Source organism: Otolemur garnettii, unplaced genomic scaffold, assembly GCF_000181295.1.
Source record: "Otolemur garnettii isolate 467f Iridium unplaced genomic scaffold, OtoGar3 scaffold00040, whole genome shotgun sequence".
Taxonomy (NCBI): domain Eukaryota; kingdom Metazoa; phylum Chordata; class Mammalia; order Primates; family Galagidae; genus Otolemur; species Otolemur garnettii.
The window spans coordinates 13,746,676-13,765,693 of NW_003852435.1; the positions used below are offsets into that span (position 1 = coordinate 13,746,676).

At 38.7% G+C, this 19,018-nt stretch overlaps 1 protein-coding gene across 4 annotated transcripts in view; it reads right to left on the bottom strand.

The window, feature by feature from the left end:
- Positions 1-18,353, bottom strand: part of PCDH9 (protocadherin 9) — an 879,176-nt gene extending 860,823 nt beyond the window's left edge. For all 4 annotated transcript variants that reach the window (XM_023513423.1, XM_023513422.1, XM_003790161.3 and 1 more), the window contains exons 1-2: positions 17,786-18,353; positions 13,400-16,570 (exon numbers count right to left, since the gene is read on the bottom strand). In XM_023513423.1, the coding sequence (XP_023369191.1) occupies positions 13,400-16,435 (3,036 nt within the window). In that variant the 5' untranslated portion in view covers positions 16,436-16,570; positions 17,786-18,353. The remainder of the gene's footprint in view (positions 1-13,399; positions 16,571-17,785) is intronic.
- Positions 18,354-19,018: the final 665 nt, after the last annotated feature.

Sequence of the window (19,018 nt, forward strand, 5' to 3'; positions counted from 1 at the left end):
AAAAAATCAATAAAAAATGTAAAAAGGCTAATTTTTATATATATATATATAGAGAGAGGTCACTATGAAAGTTTTGAGACTGTGTTATGGTCCATTATTTCACTTCAAAGAAACACAGTTGACAGTGTCCTTTCAGACTCACCCGTGCAAGTTCCAAATTGCTGGGCTTATCAGTGTTGCTGGGAGGGTTTCATTTATTTCTGCACTCATTGATATATTTCTTGAGTTTAGTGTATCTCAAAACTTTTGCAATGACCCACATATCAATGGATAGTATCATAGGTCTTTGGTAGCAGAAAATTTAACAGATTAATAATTTAAAGAGAATACAAATCTAAAACTATAGCATATATTTCTAGAATAACTGTTAGTATCCCTTAAGGAAAATATAATCTGGCTCGGTAGTCTAGTGACAAGGTTGGATAATGTCTCGTTGTCAGATGTTTGTACAAATAAGTGTTCAGCAGTCAGAAAAAGTCCTTTACATTGCAGTATGAGAAAATCAACCACACTCTGTTCACATAGGGAGTGATATTAGAGGTACAGTGCAGGAAATATATTTTTGTCAAGTAGCAAGCATTTGGCCATTATCTGAACTAGAATGTACATCAACTTGCAGACATACTTACCTCTCCATTAGCAGAGGAACTATTGATATGGAATACATAATATGATAGCTATAGTAATTTACATGTAGCTGTATATAATACATATATGGCTTTATATGGTATACATATATGTGATATACACATATGGTATATATGCTTTATATGGTATGCATGTCTATGAACTTGATGCCGTGAGAAGACTAGATATTTCACATAAAACAATGAATCCAAACCTTTAAGGCTTGATTTATATTTAAAATGTATTTAACAGTGTCACTCAGCCAGATTGTCTCCATGTTTCCCCTTGTGCTGGTATTAAGCAGAATTTATAGAACATCCACGATATGGCATGCTATAATTTTTATACTTTGTGAGGTCTGGTACCCCATGTAATATCCTCACTATGCCCCGTCCCTGTTAAGCATCTCAGTGTTCCAAAATGGATTTCATATCCTAGCATGAAATAAGCCAACGCCTTAAGGAAACCATGCCCCTTTGCTAGGTTTTATCTGTTTCATTAAACTTTTCTTATTTATATATTTATTTATTTTGAGATAGAGTCTCACTTTGTAGCCCTGGGTAGAGTGCTGTGGTGTCAGAGCTCACAGCAACCTCCAACACTTGGACTTAGACAATTCTCTTGCCTCAGCCTCCCAAGTAGTTGGGATTACAGGCACCCACCACAATGCCCAGCTATTTTGGTTGGGTCTGGGTTCTAACCCACCACCCTCGGTGGTGGCTGGCACCCTAACCACTGAGCCACAGGTACCACCCCTATTTCATTAAACTTTTCTAAGCAGTAAAAGTTCTTATTGCCAGGCTGGGCACAGTGGCTCGTGCCTGTAATCCTAGTACTTTGGGAGGCCAAGATGAATGGATTGCTTGAGCTCAAGAGTTCGATACCAGCCTGAGCAAGAGAGCGACCCTGTACTTAAAAAGTAGTTTGGCATTGCGGCAGGTGCCTGTATTCCCAGCTAATCAGGAAGCTGAGGCAAGAGGAGGCTGAGACAGGAGGATTGCTTGAGCCCAAGGGTTTGAGGTTGCTATGAGCTAAGATGCTACGGCACTCTACCAAGGGCCAAAAATGAGACTCTGTTTCAAAAAAAAAAAAAAAAGGAAACAAGCCAGAATTCTTATTTCCAGTTTGTTTCGTTTTATTTTAAAGTCGTTTTACTTACTGAACTCTTGTCACATAAAATAGAACCAAACCAAAAGGCCAATCCAAAAGCAACTGAATTGCACTGAATAGTTAGAAGAAGGTTATAAAGAAGTTGCAAATGTAATTCTACCATCTAAACACAATGAGGCCAACTGAAATTTAACTGTATCGACTTCTTATTTAGTTGGTAAAGTTAACTGAATTAGTGAGGATTCCCCACTATATTTTGCCTAAATCCAAATCAGCAACTTTATCTTCGTGATTTTAGCTGTTCCAACAAGAGGAAGTGATTTTGGCACCAGGATATTAAAAAAAAGATATTTTCCAGGTACTATCATAATTGTATTTTATTTTTATTTGCTTTTTTTGTTTATGTTATTATATCATCCACATACTGAAACATTATGCATTTATATTTCCATATATTAAAAAAATTACTTATAAAAATGTACATGTTATTTTAAAATAAGAAAGTAATAAAAGCTGTTGGTTATTACACTTCTGACATAAGTTTAATGAATCCCAGAAATATAATCCATATACTCCAAGGCATTTTAACTAGTTTAATTACACCATGGATGCCATTACTTTAACAGGGATGCTTTCTAGTCTATGGAATAATTGGAAGCGAGAATCAGCAGGTTTCAAATGACTCCAGCTGTGTTAAGTACTGACTGTGAAACAGATTCACTCTCTTATATGTTGTTTTGTAATAGGAGTGATGCGTAAGGTGAAAATCTCCAGATGGATGGAGCTTCCGCGGGTAATCAATGGGGAAGTCAATGAATAAAAAATACTAAAAAGGAACAGAATAACTTGAAAACACGGTAAGCAAAGGAAACAGGTAAAATGCCCAAAAGGAAAGATGAAGTAATTATCCAAATGTGAAGCAACAGGGACTGACGTGGAAACAAAACTCGATGCTGTATTCGAGCACAACTTTGCCAAAGTCCTGGAGTGGGGTTTTAAACCAAGATCAGATTCACGCTGGTGGCCTGCTTGTGAAAAAGAGGCAATAAAGCTCCGTTTCAAGAAAACCAGCAAAAGCAAAACAAAGGGAACAACTAATTAAACGAATGTGCACAACTCTGTCAGTGATAAACTGGGATTCTTGGACAAATACGGGGAAAAACACTGTCTTTGAGTGTCTGCTTTGATGAGCCAGACCTTCTCATGTATCGTTTATTTAATTTCATGACACTTTATGGATCTGGCATGATTATATCCATTTTGTACAAAAACAAAGAAAGCAAAGACCAGGGCATTTAAATGATGTGCCCAATGTCACATAGTCTTTAATGTACTAGTTCACCAAGCCATTTTTCTTATTTCAAATATCAAACTGGCTCTCGGTTTCTATGTATTCAGTTAGAAAATAAAATTAAATAGGCCAAATAATCTCAAGGGTCCCTTGGAGTCTTGAGAAGGTAAAACTATTCTGTGCGTTCTATTAGATGCCAAATTTATCTTTCTAAAATTAATATAGCAGCGAGACACCACATTCATCACTATTCACTTATTATTTTGCTTCTTTTTATAGACTTTAAACTTGATTTTCGTGTATTGTCTGGATGCCTCAAAAGTATATTAAGAGGAATTTAATAGGATACCTTATACTTTTCTAAAATATGTATCCCTAGCAAGCAGATGAACCAAAGTAAATATATGAATCCTTATGTTTGGAAATAACCACTCGATAGTGTCAGTTTCCAAAGGTTTAAATAACAGTTTGGGGTGCACAGGCTTGTAAGAAAAGAATCTGACCCTATTCACTGAGCTCATCCTCACCACATTATGTACTCATGTGGAAAACATGACAGAATGGGCAAACGGAGTACTGTGTAACAAATGAGGGAGACGGAGGGAAACACGGGTATCCCTTAGTGACTAAAGAGTGTGTGTCGAATAAAAATGATAAAGTCTTTTTTCCATGGTAGTTACAGAGATTAAATCAGTGGAAAATGTTACCCACATATAAAGTGTCTACTGATCTCACAGGTTAGAGGCACATTTACCAAATACCTACTAAGTTCACTCTTATAAGTGGTTATACATTCAGTGTTGGAAATACAATAATAAGTAAGGCACAGCACCTTACTTTGCTGAACTGTCCTAGATTATTTGTAATTATTATGCTTTAAGAAACGATACACCAATATTTGCTTTGGTTGAACTACCGATTGAAACAGAAAGATCGTCGGAAACCAGGGCCCTGTTTTGAACAATCCTGAATGTACGCCTGGGGTTGACACAGCATCAGCTAGAGAGGATGCAGAGCCTTGTGTGCCAGGAACAGATGGTCCTGCAGGAATAGTTTAAACCCGGAGGACGGCTGCTCCCAGGATCAACCAGAAGTCAATAACCCTTAGCTAAAGCAGAATTTAATTGCCCAAAACAGAGGCTTTAGGTGTCAAAATGTGTTTGCTTAATTATTGCCATGTTTAAAAATCAATCAATGAATTCAGCATATTCTGCAGCCACTCCCTGGCAGATCTTGCTATCCAGACCAAGAGTGAAAGTGTGTTCATGTCACACTAAAGTATCCTAAAGATTGGGTCCATTTTAACTTATTATGGCGTAATGTAATTTTGATACTGATACTCAATTTTGAAGACAAAAAAGGAGACAATGTATTTTCATACAAATTATATAATCTCTTTTATGCTGGAAATTTAAAAGGGCTGGGAACGCATTGAAACATTATTAACCTATATACCTAGAGTCAAAGATTACTCCTTAATTTTGAAAAAGGCGTCGGTAATAAAAACTATTGTTAAAGTAGCACAAGAAAAATATATTGTCAGAAATCATAAATCCAAATAAATCCAAATTTACTATTCCACCAAGAAGGATACATCATGGTTCTTATTTGACACTTTATGGTTATCTTAAGAAAAAAAAATATATGCACACCCACATACACATTTTGGGAAGATATGCAGAAATAATTTTGTGTCACTTTAAAATCCATCAAGAAACGAAGAAGCCAGATGTATTTTAATAATAAGAATGTATTCTACCTAGGGAATGATCAAGAAGTGGCACCAAAGAAGGTTGCCAGTCCAGGTGTGTCACAGCTGACTCAGGTAAGAAAGACTATTTTGATATTAGACTTAAAATGTGAAAGTTGGTTCATGACATGAAAATATGATATGGGATGGCATCAACTCACAGCTCAGAACTCACTCCATTTGTCTCCATTTGTCACTCACACCCTCTACCCAATGTTTCCTGCAGGGTCCTAGGTAGCTATGCTTTTGAAAGTACTCAGCATGTAGCTGCTGTCACACAGAAGCACAGATTGGTCACAGACATTTTATCCAGAAAGCCACCAGCATATTTATTTCCAGAAAATATCTACTAAAGAACTACTACTATCGGCAGAAGACATTTTCATCCTATAAAAAATACAGCTTCATTTCCTAATTCTTTCTGGGTTTCTATTTTTTCCCCTTATTGAGATTTGTTTAATGGGAAGGAAAAAAAAAAAAAAAAAAAAAAACCTCATCTGTTGTACTGAAGTGGCTATTGTCTTGCACAAAAGCTGTTTTGTTTTCACAATCTATCATTTATGATCACTCTCACAAGCCAACTGCTAGGACGTACATGGATTATATATTTTTTTTTCCAGTAGGCAAAAATACAGGCTTTGTAAAATCATTTTAAAATATGTATGGCTATTTCCTCCAATTTATGTCTAACAGGGCTAGTCAAAGACATTAAGCATTAAAAAACTCCAAGTCATTTGCTGCACACTGTCATAAAGGTAAATATATTCATTCCATATATGTCTAGAATGAAATGCGGAGCTACCAATAAGAACTATTTACAGAGCAAAGAGGAATTCTAAAAATCCAGTTTGAGAAATGATTCAATAGCATTCCTGTGAGGATGAAAGCGTTCACTTAATATCCAGACCTCTTCATTACCGTAATGCTACATACCCTTACAGATACCTAAAGTTTTAATCTAATTTGTGTTTGGAGGAGAGTTTACACATACAATTGAGAATTTCTTCTGGGGAGAGGTGAAGGCCGGATTTTGGGCATCAGAGGTACCAGAAGTAAAAACAAGCAGACCTGAACAGTCTATCTTGAATAATTAGAATCATCAAAGAGCAAATCTGCCCATCTCAAGGCATGTATTTGAGATTTTTATTCTTGCAGACACATCCAATGTTTCTGTATTCGGAAAAAATAGGCAAGACTAATTCCCTGGGCTATAAATCACTCTAATGTGGAGGGAAATGTGTTAGCTAGCTGTATTACAAAGCCTTTACTTCATATTTAATAGGCACCTGCAATACCAGCATTATACAAAGCTCTCTACTTTGCAAATCTTTAAAACCCCACTTAATTTTCAGCACTGATTTCCTGCAATCTAAGAGCTTATGAAGGGTTCACTGTGTTCATACAGATCTATGCAAAATGTGCCAGGGCTTCCCTGTCTGTGATGGCATTCATCTGGAGGTGAATCCCAAATTTCTATCACTGGCATGCTTCTTTCCGACTAAAATAAATATTCTCAGAATGAAAGCTGAAGATTAAGGGGACAAAAAAGGAAGCAAAGTAACTAGCACTGGGAGAGATATATGCAAATATCAGATCAATGACAATTCTTCATACCGTTTACAATGGAAGCTTAAAGACACAAATACTCTGCAATCCATTAGTTCCTCAATACCCTGAAAGGGATTAGCGTGTTTCTTAATCAACTGCTACCAGACTGAAAAAGGCCTAGGGAGCAGATAATAACAAAGGAATGCAATACCAAAATGCAGAGATGGTCAGCTAGAGAAACTGTGGGAGAATGTTAAAATACAAGCTACTATGCAAACATGATAAAATTGACCAAATTTTCATTCATTCCTGCAGTGCATATAATTAAAAATATAAATTAATAAGTGGTGAAGCTGCGGGTAGTGGACTCCCTTCAAGAGCAGATAAATTAATTTCTTATATTGTCTCAACAATCTGGAAAAATTAGTGTCAAGTGACTAGAGAGAATCAATCAAATATTTCTGAAAGATCTTGCCTGGGCTTCTATTTTTACACCATTCCTAAGTGTACAGGTAGTCCCAAGTTCATCACATTCCTAACTGTACAGGTTGTCCCAAGTTCATCATTGTACATGTGATATGTGTTTATGGCACTATAATACATCAAGCTGATAAAGATCAAGGAAAAATATTTCCACATGCCATTTAAACAATGGATAAATAGGTAAAAACAGATCTCCAATGAATACCTTTAAGTTCTGAATTCCCTAAAGTTACATATACGCTGTGGCTCAGAAAAGTCTACTGCTTCTGCCACTGCTCTCGTCTGCAGGAGACAAACTGTCTATAGGACAAAAATATGAGTGAGAGAGATTAAATATGGGTTGTTTTCAGTTTATTCCTTTCATCACTCTTTATTGTTTTGAGAAAGGGCAGTTGTTTCACTTATTTAGAAACATCACATTTTAATGAATCCTGGCTTAGGAAAAAAATAATATCAATCAAAAGCAAAATGTCAATCATGGTAATATATATTTTTTGTTCTGTTTTTCTGATGACTGGCAGCCCAATAGGTTTGAATCACACAGAGGCAAAAAACATGTGTTCCTTTCCAGATGAAATATTTGACAGTTATGACAGTTTTCTGAAAAAACAGCTGATGAAATCTTAAACAACAGAGTATATCTTCTTATGTCCATGAGCGATCGTATTTTACATTTCTATAACTTACATAGTATGATGCCGAGCAGGGGCGTTGCTGACTATTAAAAAGGCCACAAGACATAAACATTATTCCTTATGAGGAGATCTGATTCCTGTGCCTCTCTGACACTTTAGAGTAAGCCTCTACCAGACTTGCATTCCCAGATTCTCGATACCTGCACTGTGATTAGAGTCACCTTTTCAGAAACCCGATACAAGTTTTAGGGCCCTGGTATGTATTAAGTTATGGATAAAATTTTAAATGTAAAGTTGGTTTTCAAGAATAATTTGAACTTTGCCAAGGACTTGTTTAAAAGTTTCTTTAAGTCTGACTGAGAACTTTGGCATTCAGAAAAGAGAAATTTTTAAAAAAGGCAAAATTAAACAGAATCTACACGAAATATTTCTTACTTTCCAACTAGTTAAATATGTAAGATATTAATCAATTTACTAACACAGCAAGAGACTAATTTATGTTTTTAATAGAAGATCACCATCAAGGAAACAGACTAAGTTCAGAAGTTTACCCAAGGATTTTAAGTGAAAGTAGCAAACAATCGCGAGATTCAGTTTTGCTTTAAGTAGACACAAGCTAAGAGCTTAACAAAGTCAAATCTTAAAAAAGTCAAATACAGACATTTGATTTAGCCCTGAAATCCCATAAAAACCCAGGTTGGTATGACTGGAGTCTTCCGTATTTGGGGAATATACTATTTTTCCAAATAAACAAAAAATATTTAGAAAGGCCAAAATTTAAATAAAATAAAACCAGCTACAGAAACATAGATTACAAGAAAATATGATTTAAAGGTGTCACTTTATGTCTCAATACCATCATGTAAAATAATGCAATGTGAAAAATAATGTGCTAAGACACCATATATAATATTTTTCCTGTTATTTATAGATATTGTACATAATATGAAAATCAAGATTCAATCAAAATCAAAATTTCTTATGAGAAGTTCTGACTTCATAGTTGTGGTTCACATTAAATCCTAATTCTATCTTATCTTTACTACTTCATAAATTTTAATTTAATTTGTGCAACCATGAAATGATAAATAGTAGCTTGAAATTATTTAAATATTAGGAATATAACATTTTATTGTACATACAATATTTGCAGTTGAAATTTTATGATACTAAAGCCTGTTCTATAAATCCATGAGGATGACTGATCTGAAACCGAGGGGATACTAATGAACTTGGCCTCTATGTCTAGAATCTATTGCAACACAATGTAGAACATAACAGAATGGAATCTTTTAACTACTCAAATTATTTTCTACATGTTAACAAGTGTTCAGGAATTAGCAGACATATAAGTTCAATAAAATGGCAACTTTTCATTTTTATACTCCTTATGGTTATGAGCAATGAATGTCAAAATGTCCCTTGATTTCATAATCTGGGAATATCAAGATTAAAAAAAAATAATTAAATCTTCATCTCACAAATTCCAATGGGAAAGATAACCAGTATGAACAGTGGACACATCCTCATTTCAAAATCCTAAATCAATATCCCAGGGGTTCTGGGCAGCTTCTACCTCACAAGCATGAGTAACTGACTTCATAACCACAGAGTACTTAGCCAGAGAGAAGTAGAAATAAAAATCATAACTGATAATATTTTTTAAATAATGTTTGCATCTGGAGGAACATTGTTTTCTCGACACATCACCTATGTTCAACTATCACTATCTATAAACTCCAAAATTTAATAGCTGAAAATACCTGAAAGTTTTCGCTAGTCTCACGTGAGTTCACATTTGCTCCCTTCCCTTTTAATTGCATTTCCCTTTCTGGCTCTTCTAATTATCATCAATCCTGTAACTGTCTTGTGCATTTTACACGGCAGAACAACATTTCATAGTGGTTGTAGTAGATTGCCCCAAAATGAAAAGTAATAATAAATGTAATATAGTATCTCTAAATGATTTGAATTGAAGCAATTCTGTGTACAAAATAAAAACGTGTACACAGGTAAGTACAGCATGTGTGCACATTTTCAATGCGTAAATTCTTCTATATATACACAAATGTATATATAAGCCAATACCTCTACATTGTGAAAAGTGAGGACGTTTAAAGTTCTAAAATGAACATTTCGTTTAGAAAATTAAATTTGACTGTTTATTCAGAACCAAACTCTAGCATAACTCATCCAGATTGTTTTATTACTGGAAGAAGTTGTCAAGTGTAAATGGGCCGCTAGTTTTTTGGACTTTAATATTTTCATTTATCCCCCCCCCAAACTCTCCCTCAAAAAAAGAACACAGGGGCTAAGAAAATTAATTCCCCAAATGCTGTCAAACAGGTTGGGAAACAGCAATAAACAGCCTACTGTAAAGCCTCCAGCTACAATAAAACAGCTGTCAATAAGTGGGCTGAGAGTTGGGCAGCGCAAAGCAAGTCCTCTGGATGTGCTGACAGGAAGGGAAAGGGGCTGGCTTTTCCCATTCCTGTATATGCTAAGGCAGTAGTTCTCAAAGTGTGGGCCTTGGGCTAGCAGCCTCAACATCACCTAGGAACTTCTTAGCAATGTAGATTGGTACCAAATTAGAGCCTCTGGGGTGGGGCCCAACAATCCATGTTTTAACAAGTCCTTCAGGTGATTCTGAGATGTCCCACAATTAGGGATATAACGCTGTATTTTACAATTATATATACGAATGATATTAGTTTTGTTTTAAGCAAGTATACCAATGAAACTTCTCATTTAAAACCTTACTAGAATTATGTTGTCATCCTTTTAGCCTTTGTTGGTTGTGTGTGTGTGTGTGTGTCTGGGTGTGTATAAGTAAATACTAAGATAAAGTATTTTGCCAAAAAAGAAATTTCAATCTGTGAAAGCTAAAGGCACTTCCAGATAATTGTAAAAAACAATGTATGGAAAACCCAGTGACAGCTACATTAGGCAAAATGAAAGCTTAGTAGAATAAAATGAATGAAGACTATGATTCGCATTTGTTTCCTATGTTCTGTGCTGGTTAACCAAGGGAGAAACAGCGAGGGGAAGAGTCAGACAAAATAGGAATCCGTGCACCCCAAACGAACCCAAACAAACTTGGAAAAGTCAGACATTGTGTTTTCATTGTATAGGCAATACTAATTAGTGATATGTAACTTGGCTAATTCTTTACTCCAGAATCTTGCATTTAACTCAGGTATCAATTAGCAGCATAAAGTAAAAGAATGTTCCTGTTAATAGCGATGGTGCTGACTCACAAAATCTTTACAGATTATAGGTGAAGTTGTAAATTACTTGGAAAACTTTCGCAGTAATAAACATTACTTGTTCAAAATTGCGTAGCTTTGGGAGCACATTTATATAGAAACCACTATAAAATCAAAGAGCTAAAAGAAGTTTTTTAAGTTTAACTAGAATACTTTCCGATAACAATCGTCTAGATCAATGAAAGGGTAGTATATGTTTTATGTACTTCATTCATAAAAAATGCTTATTTTTCCTAAAACTATGGTGCTTGCTCTTCTGACCACCACCTTTCTATTTGTTTCCAATACTACTTCCGCCAACATCACAATTTTTCTTTGTCAGCATGAAAAATTCTAAACAGCATGTCAATGTCTCCTTATCATGAAAATGAATTACAGCTGCATTTGACCATTGAAATGCTTACAGGAGAACTACAAAGTGACACAGGGTCCTAGGAACGTCTAAAATGCCCTGTCCTTCCGGGTAGAGAATTACTCAGCATCCTATTGGAAAGATTACATCCTACAAACAAAATATTTTTATGACTGACTAAGCCCTAACAACAGATCTTTTCCATAATTTGCTGAATTGCACTTAACATTTATGTCCCTGTACTACATACAGGTTCAACTTTGGGGAGAAGTCAGAGAAAGCGGCTCTGTGTATCTGCAAATACCCACCACACTCACATGAAAAGAAAGGTGATGTGGAAGGCCATCAGAAGATTTCTTTAGAAAAAAAAGTTTCAGCTTTGACATGAAAAGTTGTAAATCGTGTTAGTTTTTTCAAGATCGTTATCAAAATCATGAAATACCCTAAGGATATTATAAGTGACCTTCAGAATAAAAGTAAATAACAAAACCCCATTTTCTTTCTTTTCATTCAAATAGCAACCTTCAGTTAAACCCCTTTAGTTTTATAAATTACTTTTCTTAGCATAACTTTTGAAAACCTTTACTAAGTCTGAACAATTTCTAAATTTTAAAACATTGACCTCTTTTCAAATATTAATAAAGTTAACACAAAAATTATTACTTGTTCCAACTTTGACTTGTATAAAATAACCTCATATTCTCCCTCAGAACTTGTATACTGATTTAAATTTTTAATCTTATGTATTTAAGCTCTAAGCATTTGTATTTTAAAAATGCTCTAGATGTCTAATATTCTACTTTAAGAAATGGAGATTTTAAGTTGTATAACCACAGACATTATACTTAATATTCTGGGAGTAGCTGCGTGATTCATTGTCAAAATTATTTTTATAAATATCTTATTATCATGAAGCCTTAAAAGTCATTCCAGAGTAATAAATTATAGATGTCAAGGGGGAAACAGTTTCAATAAAATACTGAGACATCCTACTCTACCCAGCCGATAAAGAAAAACTCTTGATTCTCCAATGACTGACCAATGACTGCAAATTAATTTTGTTTTACTCTATTTTCTAAAATCTACATGTTCTTTATTTTTAACAAGTACATATGGGCCATCCCCATAGGTGGACTCCTTACCAACAAAGGTTGAACTTGCGTTATGAAATCCTAGAGTTGGTGTGGTGAGAGCTAATCACAAAAAAGCAAGCAAAATGAACTTAAATGCTAGTTGCTCCAGAGCAACTACCATTAAATAAAAGGTATCTTTGGCTGTACTACCAGCTTGATCCTTCCCTCCCCCCCTGTCCTTGCGACTGCGGGACTGGCACCTGGCCAGCATGAGGGACATGATACCCGAGTGCCATCTACAGGCTGTTATCGATATTCAAATTTTGTGGCAACAGACAAGCACCAGTGAAATAAATTAGACAGCGCTGCATTTAAATCTTTATTAACAAGGAATTATTAGACCTAAGAAAAACTAATTCTGGATTTGGTTGAAATATGAGTTTCTCAGCCTCTTAATCCCTCTTCATATGGCATATTTCACAGTTTAAAACGAGTTATGACAGATCACTTATGCATTACTAAGATGAGAGAATATTTACAATGGATTCATTCTTTTCTTTATAAATTAGTTATATTAGGCAGAAAGCATTCCTTTTTTCCCCCCTTTTTTTGAAAGAGTTTTTGGCCGTTTGTGGATGCTAAAAAAATCTATTAAATACCCAATTTAATATATTACAATAAAATAATTTGAAATCAAAGAGAAGACTTCCTCTATGGCTTAGTTGCAATCTTTCAGTGACCATGTGCTTCACAGCTGATGTACATTTAATATTCTACTATCTTGTTCAGAGACTAAAAAAAAATTAACCCCTTTACCAAGCACAGCTCTGACTGTAATTGCAGTCAGACCTTCAAATGTCATTTAAAACTTGAGATTTGAAGGTGACTCTTTAGATCAAAAGGTAAAGTGAACATCATGAAATAGTCAGTTTGGAAACCCCAGGAGCAGAATTTGGCATATCAGGACAGGGTTTCTTCTTCAGCAAATACTACCTTGGGACATTTTGGAATAATGTCCTCTTTTCATCCTTTGCCATTTGAAGGAAACAGGGAGCTTAAAGAATTCTCAGAACTCAGATATTTCAAAGCTGTTCTAAACATTCTTGACTGAGCCCCAGAGGAATGAAAAAGGGGTCAAGTTTTTTTTTTCCTCTTTATAACTAAGCTAAAGTTAGGCCAAAACAATAGACACACTGGCACGTTAATACTGGTTGACTGGGCACTTGTATGCAGTACTTATAGACCAGTAAAAGTGCTCGTTTACCTGTCTGGTGTGTAAGGGGCCCTTTGTCTTGAAGCCTCCTTGGGAACTGCACTCTGAGGCACTGAAGTGATCTGAACTAGTGGAAGAGCGTTTGGAAAGGGTGTCACAACCCCCGACAAAGGTGTTGTCCAACGGGAGCTCCTGAATCACGTGATGCTTTTTCACGGAAACTGGAGTGTCTGGTTTGAGATGGAAAGCAGGCTGTGGAGAAGCAGATTTGTAGTGCTTGGCCAGGTCAGGGCTGTTAGGCTTGAAGGTGGTTGGCGGTGCTGGGCCCCAGTCAAATCTCCCTATGCTCTGCTCCTCCAGCTCGGCCGGCAGGCTGATCGTCCCATTGATAGGCTCGTGCACCGCGTCATCGGGTTTGGACTCTTCAATAGTGACAAAGTTCAAAAGAGAGCTCTTGGGAGACTTTCTTTTCTTCCTTTTCTTTTTCTTATTTTGTTTGTTCTCTTGGTTTGGGGACATCCATTCGGCACCCTGCTTGCTCCTCTGAGCCGCTTTGAACCTTGACGCATGGCGACAGCGCACCAGAACGGTGACAAAGATCACAACTATGACTACCATGGCGCCGGCGACGATGGCGATCATGATGGTGAGATAGTCCTCATTCTGATAGGGCTGGCTACTATCCCCTATGTTCCTGTCCAACGGGGTCTCCATAGTCCTGCGGATCAAGTCGTAGATGTAGGAGGCGTTGCCAGCAGTGTCATTGACATAAAGAAATACAAGCACGAGGGTGTGCAGAGACTTAGGGTACCCCAGGTCACTTATGTTGACCACCAAACGGTGCAAGCCAACGTCAGTAGGTGCTGGTTTTTCTTCCAGAGTAATGTTACCTGTTACTGGATCAATCCGAAATAAGCCTTTGTTGTTTCCACTGACTATTGTGTACTTGAGTTCTGCATTCATTCCAGTGTCTATATCCACTGCAAAAACTTCTGCTACCACGGAGCCTGGAATGGCTGACAAGGGCACCAACTTAAAGGAAGTGTTAGAAGGTGGAGAAATGACAACCGGGCTGTTGTCATTGACATCCATGACATTGATGGTGACTTTTGCAGTAGAGGAACGTGGTGGTTGTCCTCCGTCAGTGGCTTTGACATCAAAAGTGTAGGAACTCTGCTGTTCTCTATCAAATGAGACATTTGACTTTATGACTCCAGAATAGGGATCCAACACAAAATTATCATTGTCATTGAGAATGGAAAGAGTCACAGCTTTATTCTCTCCAGCATCTGCATCTGTCACTGTGATCACTCCCACAGTACTATACTTTGGCAGATTCTCAGACACAAAAAATTGAAAATGATTATGAGTAAACTTGGGGCTATTGTCATTCTCATCCAGAACAGTAACGATCACAGCCGCTTGGCTTTGGAGGGGAGGGGTTCCATTGTCCCTGGCAGTTACTGTAAAAATGAACCGTTCTTGTTCTTCTCTGTCAAACACTCTGGAAGCTGTCAAAACTCCTGTCTTTCGGTCCAGATCAAAGAAGGAGGCATTGGGTCCAAGCTGATAAACAATGTCTGCATTTTTCCCACTGTCTTCATCTGTGGCACTAATAGTTGTTAAGTATAACCCACGTCGGTTGTTTTCAGAAACTGACAGCTCAATTACAGGCTGGTTGAAAATTGGTGGGTTGTCATTTTCATCCTCAAGCTTAACCCTTACCAGGGCAGTCTGATTTAAACTGGGCTTCCCAGAATCAGAGGCAACAATTTTAAAGCTGAATTCTTTGGTGCCCTCATAGTCCAACAAAGAGGAGGTCTCTAACAAATATTGGTTGTCATATACTGCTTTCAAATGAAATGGGACCTCTCTTTCAATAAAACAGATCACTTTGCCATTCACATCTGTGTCCTTATCTGAAACCGTAATTAGAGCAATCTTAGTATTGACAGGATCTTTCTCAGATAAATACACAGTGCCATTGATGGGACTTATAATGTACCTGAGGTCTATGTTAGGAGGGTTATCATTTACATCGGTGACATTGATGGTAACCGTTGCTCGAGCAGGAGTAGAACTGCCATCACTAGCCAGCACTGTCACTTTGTGAATGGCTGTCTCCTCTCTATCTAAGGACCTCTGAACTGTAATCAGCCCAGTTGTATTATTTAAAGCAAAGAGTCTTTTGGTTGCAGGGGCAACCTGGGCACCAAAAATGTACCGGATTTCAGCATTACTGCCTATGTCTGCATCAGTGGCATGGAGCTGAATTACAGAGGTACCTACAGGAGCGTTCTCTGGAATATGCACCTCCACTTGACCCTCTTTAAACACTGGCCTGTTGTCATTTACATCACTTACTGTGACCTGCAGTATGGCCGTGCTGGATTTCTGTGGAGTGCCTCCATCCTCCACTTTGATTTTCATCACATAGGTATCTTTCTGTTCTCTATCCAAGTTTTGCTGAACAATCAATTGTGGCCACTTCTCTCCCTCCGGAGTTTCCACGATATCCAGTCCAAAAACACTTTGCCCATTTAACAATTCATAATGCTGTACACCATTGAAGCCTGTGTCAGGATCTGTTGCTGACGGAATTGGAAAGCGACTGTTGATCAAAGTGTTTTCTGGAATGGAAATATTGATGACAGGAGATGGAAACATGGGGGCATTATCATTGGTATCCTTGACAATTATTTTTATTTTGATCAGCCTGAAAAAGTCATTGGGGAGGATCACGACCTCAAGTTCAAAGAAACACTCATTCTCCTCAGCATAAGAGGCTCCAGCACAGAGTTTTTCTCTGTCTATTCTGTTGGAGGTTGTGAAAATTTCTCCAGTGCTGCTGGATACTTTCACCAAAGGGGCATCCCCAGCTTTAGAAACCAGTCTGTAGACAAGGCTGGCACTGGTCCCTGTGGCAGCATTGATGTGAGAAATGTTCAGATCCTTTGGTATGTTTCCTATGGGCACATTTTCAGGCAATTCCTCTCTAATAGTGTATATAAGTTCTTGAGCTATTGCGGAATCCAGCCTTAAACAGGCAATCAGAGCAGCCAACAGGTAAAAATCCCTCAGGTCCATGATAATGTATTTATTTTCTTTTCCTGAATTTTAGGGCTTAAAGGTTTCCACTGAGGAATGCTGCACGGATTGCAAGAGGAAGCGTGCATGGACTGGAGGATGCATTACATCTCATCACTTATTTGGAGACAGCCACTGTCAACACAATCGTATAGACAATATTATTCTTCAGTAAATAAAAACAGACCATCAAAAAAATCACATTGTATTTTCCACTACATATTAGTAAACATGGCAGTTTGCTCTGGCACTGTCTGCAAGTTAACTCTGTGGATAAAAAAAACAAAAAACGCTAAATAGCTCCTGCTTGTTGCATTTGCCCAGAGAAAATGAAATTTTCTACTTTTGAATTAAGGACAGCTGCTATTTTTACCTGTATTCGCCCACGTTGTTTTTTAGAAGGCTATTTTAATTCCAAACATGCATTCTTGCTCTCTCCTTCCCCTCCCCCTGTGCTACCCACCTCCTGGCCTCTAACCCACCTCCCTCAGTTCTTTTAGGTGAGAGTGAAAAACCCTAAGTATTTAGCTGTGGCTCCTGCTAATTGCTTTGTCACACGTCAAACGTGTTTTCTCCTCTGCTACACTGAGTCATCTCTGTTTTCTCACAAGACTACCTTTTCCTTTCCTCCCAGTTCTCCAACTGCCTTCTCATACAGTCTTACTGGGAGACAAGCATCCGGATATGCTGCTGCAGCATCAGAGGCGATAGTCACCGGCTACTACATAGCCCCATTGCCTAAAAGCACAATACCAAGACTTCATATTTCTTACCCAGAGCTTACTCTCTTTTCTCCATATTGACATATTATCCCCACGAGGATTAATAAACACATTAAAACTTTTCAAAACGTATAATAATATAGTATTCCTTGTCCTAGACATGAAAGAGAGTGCTGAGATGTTAGTGAAACGCAGCTAACATTCCCATGTAATACCACAATATTTCCCACTAAGCATAGAAGAGGAAAAAAAAGGCAGTTTCTTAATCCTGATCTCCGGTTACAATATCAGTAACATTTGCCACACATTAAAACTGCAAAGCAAAATGCAGGTAAAGGGGCTTCTGTTTAGTGCTCCCTTAAGTGCAATTTAGATGGTGCAAGGTTCCAGACAGCTACCTCCTAGAGTGGGACCGGTCGGTTCTCAGGCTCTAATCTTATCTGCATTAGGCTGCACAGTAGCTGATGCCCGCGATTAGTTCCAGCAGAGATGCAGGTAGGGATGCAGATATAGCTGAGTAGGTGAGCTCTGCCCCAACCGTCCACCCAATTACAAGCATCCCTCGTCTACACCGAGGACATATCGAAACACAGAATTTACAATTGTACATGCAAAACTTTACACTTACGTTAGTTGCCTCAACCTTTCCCCTTTCCCAGTATGCTGCAGTTAGGAATGATTTGTTCCGATACATAGAAAGCCATGCATCTGGTAGCACCAGTTTGGGGAGAAATCACAAGCAGCAAAACGTTTCCTCCTCGTAAAATGTGTTGCTTCGGGCTGGCAAATTAGCAACTCCAGAGAACAAATTCACAGATTTGTCGTTAGTCATTCTCTCCACATTCCGTCTCTATTACCCTCTGGCTCTGGGTTTTTCGGGATATTTAACACACATACAACATCCAGTTGCACTTCTTCAGCTCAGGAGTATTTTCCACAGCATCAAGCATACCATTTCCACCCGACGTCAATACGGCTTAAGTCTCTAACTTCTTGTAGAAAACGTCAGAGTTGGGGTGATGGTAATTCTCTGGCTGCTATCCGAGTGACAGTTGCCAAAAAATTCCTAATCGGTTTATCTCTTTCGTGCTTCAGAGACTCTGAGGCGCTCCTTCTTCTGTCGCGTGCTCTCCCTCTCTCCCTTCTCCTCTGCCCCTCTCTCCTTCTCTCTCTCCTCTCTCTCCTCTCTCTGAACTGAATTTCTTGATATAACTCTCAATAAGCCCAGAGGGAGGGCGTGACGGCCCAGGCCCCGCCCCCGGCCCCTGATTGGCCTGCATCTTGCGGTGCGGGCGGCCGCAGCCGGCGCGAAGGAGGGAGCGCGGAACAAGTCGCTGACTGTCTCCGGTCTTCCCCTCCTCTGCGCCCCCTCGGCAGGCTCAAAAACCCGGAGAACGGATCCAGGCCCCTAGAGAGCCGGGTTCCGGGAGGTGCACTGAGCATGCCCGGCCCGGTCTGGCTGGGCAGGGACGCGCTGGCGCTCCCCAGGCCCGCTGCGAAGCGGCGGTCGCAGGCGTGAGCTTGCCGGGCAGCAAACCGCCGACCCGGGCGGTCTGGCAGGCGTGGGCGGCGCTGGAGGCCGGCGGGGCGCGCGAGCACGGACTCCGGGAGCCTTGGGCATCACTGTGGGCGGATAGGGGTCGCCAAGGCTGTTCATCTCTGGGCGCCCATTTCGCACTTTCTTTGCTAAGTGGAGGGGTCAAAATGCACAGATGGGGGAGTCTGCCCGCGATCCGAGGCGCGAGAAGCATTGCGACCCTTGGATGGGGGAGCACGAGCCGGCAGATCCCGGGAGCGCGTTAGACGGACAAGACGCCCAGTGCTGCAAACGGAGGCTTTTGCTGACAGGGACGCTGGCGAG